This window comes from Solanum tuberosum, unplaced genomic scaffold (genome assembly GCF_000226075.1).
Source record: "Solanum tuberosum cultivar DM 1-3 516 R44 unplaced genomic scaffold, SolTub_3.0 scf00796, whole genome shotgun sequence".
NCBI lineage: Eukaryota > Viridiplantae > Streptophyta > Magnoliopsida > Solanales > Solanaceae > Solanum > Solanum tuberosum.
This window is the reverse complement of record NW_006239707.1, coordinates 108,236-110,243: the sequence shown is the minus strand read 5'-3', so window position 1 is coordinate 110,243 and position 2,008 is coordinate 108,236. Positions and strand designations below refer to the sequence as shown.

At 37.3% G+C, this 2,008-nt stretch overlaps 1 protein-coding gene across 1 annotated transcript; it reads right to left on the bottom strand.

The window, feature by feature from the left end:
- Nucleotides 1-281: 281 nt before the first annotated feature.
- On the bottom strand, nt 282-1,563 carry LOC102583525 (peptidyl-prolyl cis-trans isomerase CYP59-like). The gene is made up of 2 exons (XM_006367436.1): nt 478-1,563; nt 282-407 (listed from the first exon to the last, which is right to left on the bottom strand). Exons 1-2 carry the CDS (start codon nt 1,561-1,563, stop codon nt 282-284), a joined length of 1,212 nt encoding a protein of 403 aa, XP_006367498.1.
- Nucleotides 1,564-2,008: the final 445 nt, after the last annotated feature.

Genomic DNA, 2,008 nt, shown 5'->3' with positions numbered 1-2,008 from the left:
ACTAATCCTAACCGATTAATATAGACTTTTAGAGCAAGAACCTAAGTCACCCTTAACCTAGTTCTTACAATGATTCAAACAAGTTTGAAACGTTTCTTTCACAAGTGAAACGAATCTTACAATATCAGAACTATTACAAGCAAACAAAATAACAACTGGTACAAAAAGTTCTTGAAGCAATCGATCAGATCCCTTGCTGTTCTTGAAGCTTGAAATTTTTCTCTCTTTGAATGAATGACTAATATTGTTGTGTCTTGTTTGGTATATACCTTAAAAAGTTATTACCAAACATACAAGCAACCTCCTTGCTTCTGATTGGTGAAGTACTCTGCAGCTTCACCAACTTTCTGATGCAGACAGCTTTTACAGCTGTACCGCACTTTAACAGCTGGACGAGTATTCATACTCTGCAGAGGACCAGGTCCCTGCACTTGTGAGGAGATCATCAAAACACCAAAAGGCATAAGCTCTTATCACATCTACTCCATGCTGCTTGTTCTCTTCTTTTTGCTGTTTGATGGTTTCAACTGAACCATTATTGAAACGGACACTGCCTCTTTGGTTTCTAGGTAGATAGTCAGACCATAACTTTGCTACACTCTGACTGAAATCAACTCGTATCCTTCGCTCATCAATTTGAGTATTATCGAGCTTAAAATATGCTTGCTCACTGGACTCCTTGTCCTTAAACTCGATGAAAGCATAACAGTGACTATCCCCATTCTTGTGATCTCTAATAATTTCAGCAGATGTCACGGTTGCAAAGCATGACAAGATTATATACAGTGCTTTCTCTTCAGTTGACGGTTTTAATTTACAAACAAAGAGCACATTGTATGGGGGATTCATCTCAGCATCAGGAATATCTCCTACACTTTCAAGTATTACTGCTCGGAAGTGTGCTTCCTTCTCTTCACGAACACCTAATTCCTCATCCTTTGGCATCCAATCATCCTCTAGTCGCACATCATCATCAATCTCATCTTTCGGCTTTCTTTCAGGTGAAGCATCTGGAATCAAGTCGGCTAACTGGGAAGGATCATCGAAACGATCATACAATATGTAAGTGTGTTTGATTCGGATATTTTGATAAGGCTTTCCCTTGTCATCCACATAAGCTTTGTTTATCCTATTCAATGTGTCAAATCCTTCTGTAATCTCTCCAAAAACGGTATGCTCCCCATCAAGGGAGTCGAGATCATCACGTAACGTGATATAGAACTGAGAAGCATTTAGATTCTTCTCACCAGTACCAGTACCAGTACCAGCGCTAGCCATTGCAACAGTTCCCCTCTTTGAATGCTTCAAGTCAGAATGAATTTCATCACCAAAAAAACGAGCCTGATCACCGTATAAAAATTTATATATCGAATCCCCTCCGAATCCTGTTCCAGTTGGATCTCCCGTCTGCATTGTGAAATCCTTTCGAACGGTGTGAAAGAGACAATTATGGTAATACTTTATATTGCATAATTTCAGAAAGTTTTTGCATGTTAAAGGACATCGATCGGTGAACAAATCCACAACCATGTCCCCTAAACTAGTCACAATCATCACCGACATAGCGGAGGATGAATTTTCCGAAAGAAATAACAGAGGACTAGCTTTTTAAATAAGCTATGGCTAACAATAACGTAGGACTATAAAATACTATAATCAGAAGGAAGAGAGTATATATATATAGAGAGAGATGGATATTCCTAGTTTTTTTAATGGAAACTTAAGGCGGAAATAATGTAAAGTTTCCTATTTTATTTATTTCTCCTACTTTCTTTAGGAATAGGATTTTATGATTTAATTTCCTTGTTGGAGAAGGATTTGGAAATAATTTTCGACTAAATTTAAAAATAATTACAAAACAAAGCCAAAAAAAGAGGGAACAAAGAAATGGCTACTTTCAAATAATAAGTGCAAACTCACCAACATTCAACTTATTACAAGGATAAATTATTCACCCGAGCCGTGCAAAAGGTGTAATTAAGGGACTGAACAGGTTGAGTTAATTATA

What these genes read in the sequence shown, in the direction of transcription:
- LOC102583525 (XM_006367436.1), bottom strand. Translation starts at nt 1,563, where the DNA reads ATGTCGGTGATGATTGTGACTAGTTTAGGGGACATGGTTGTGGATTTG. An exon ending in ACAAGCAGCATGGAGTAGAT is followed by an intron (nt 408 to 477) that starts GTGATAAGAGCT and finishes GGTCCTCTGCAG; the next exon opens with AGTATGAATACTCGTCCAGC.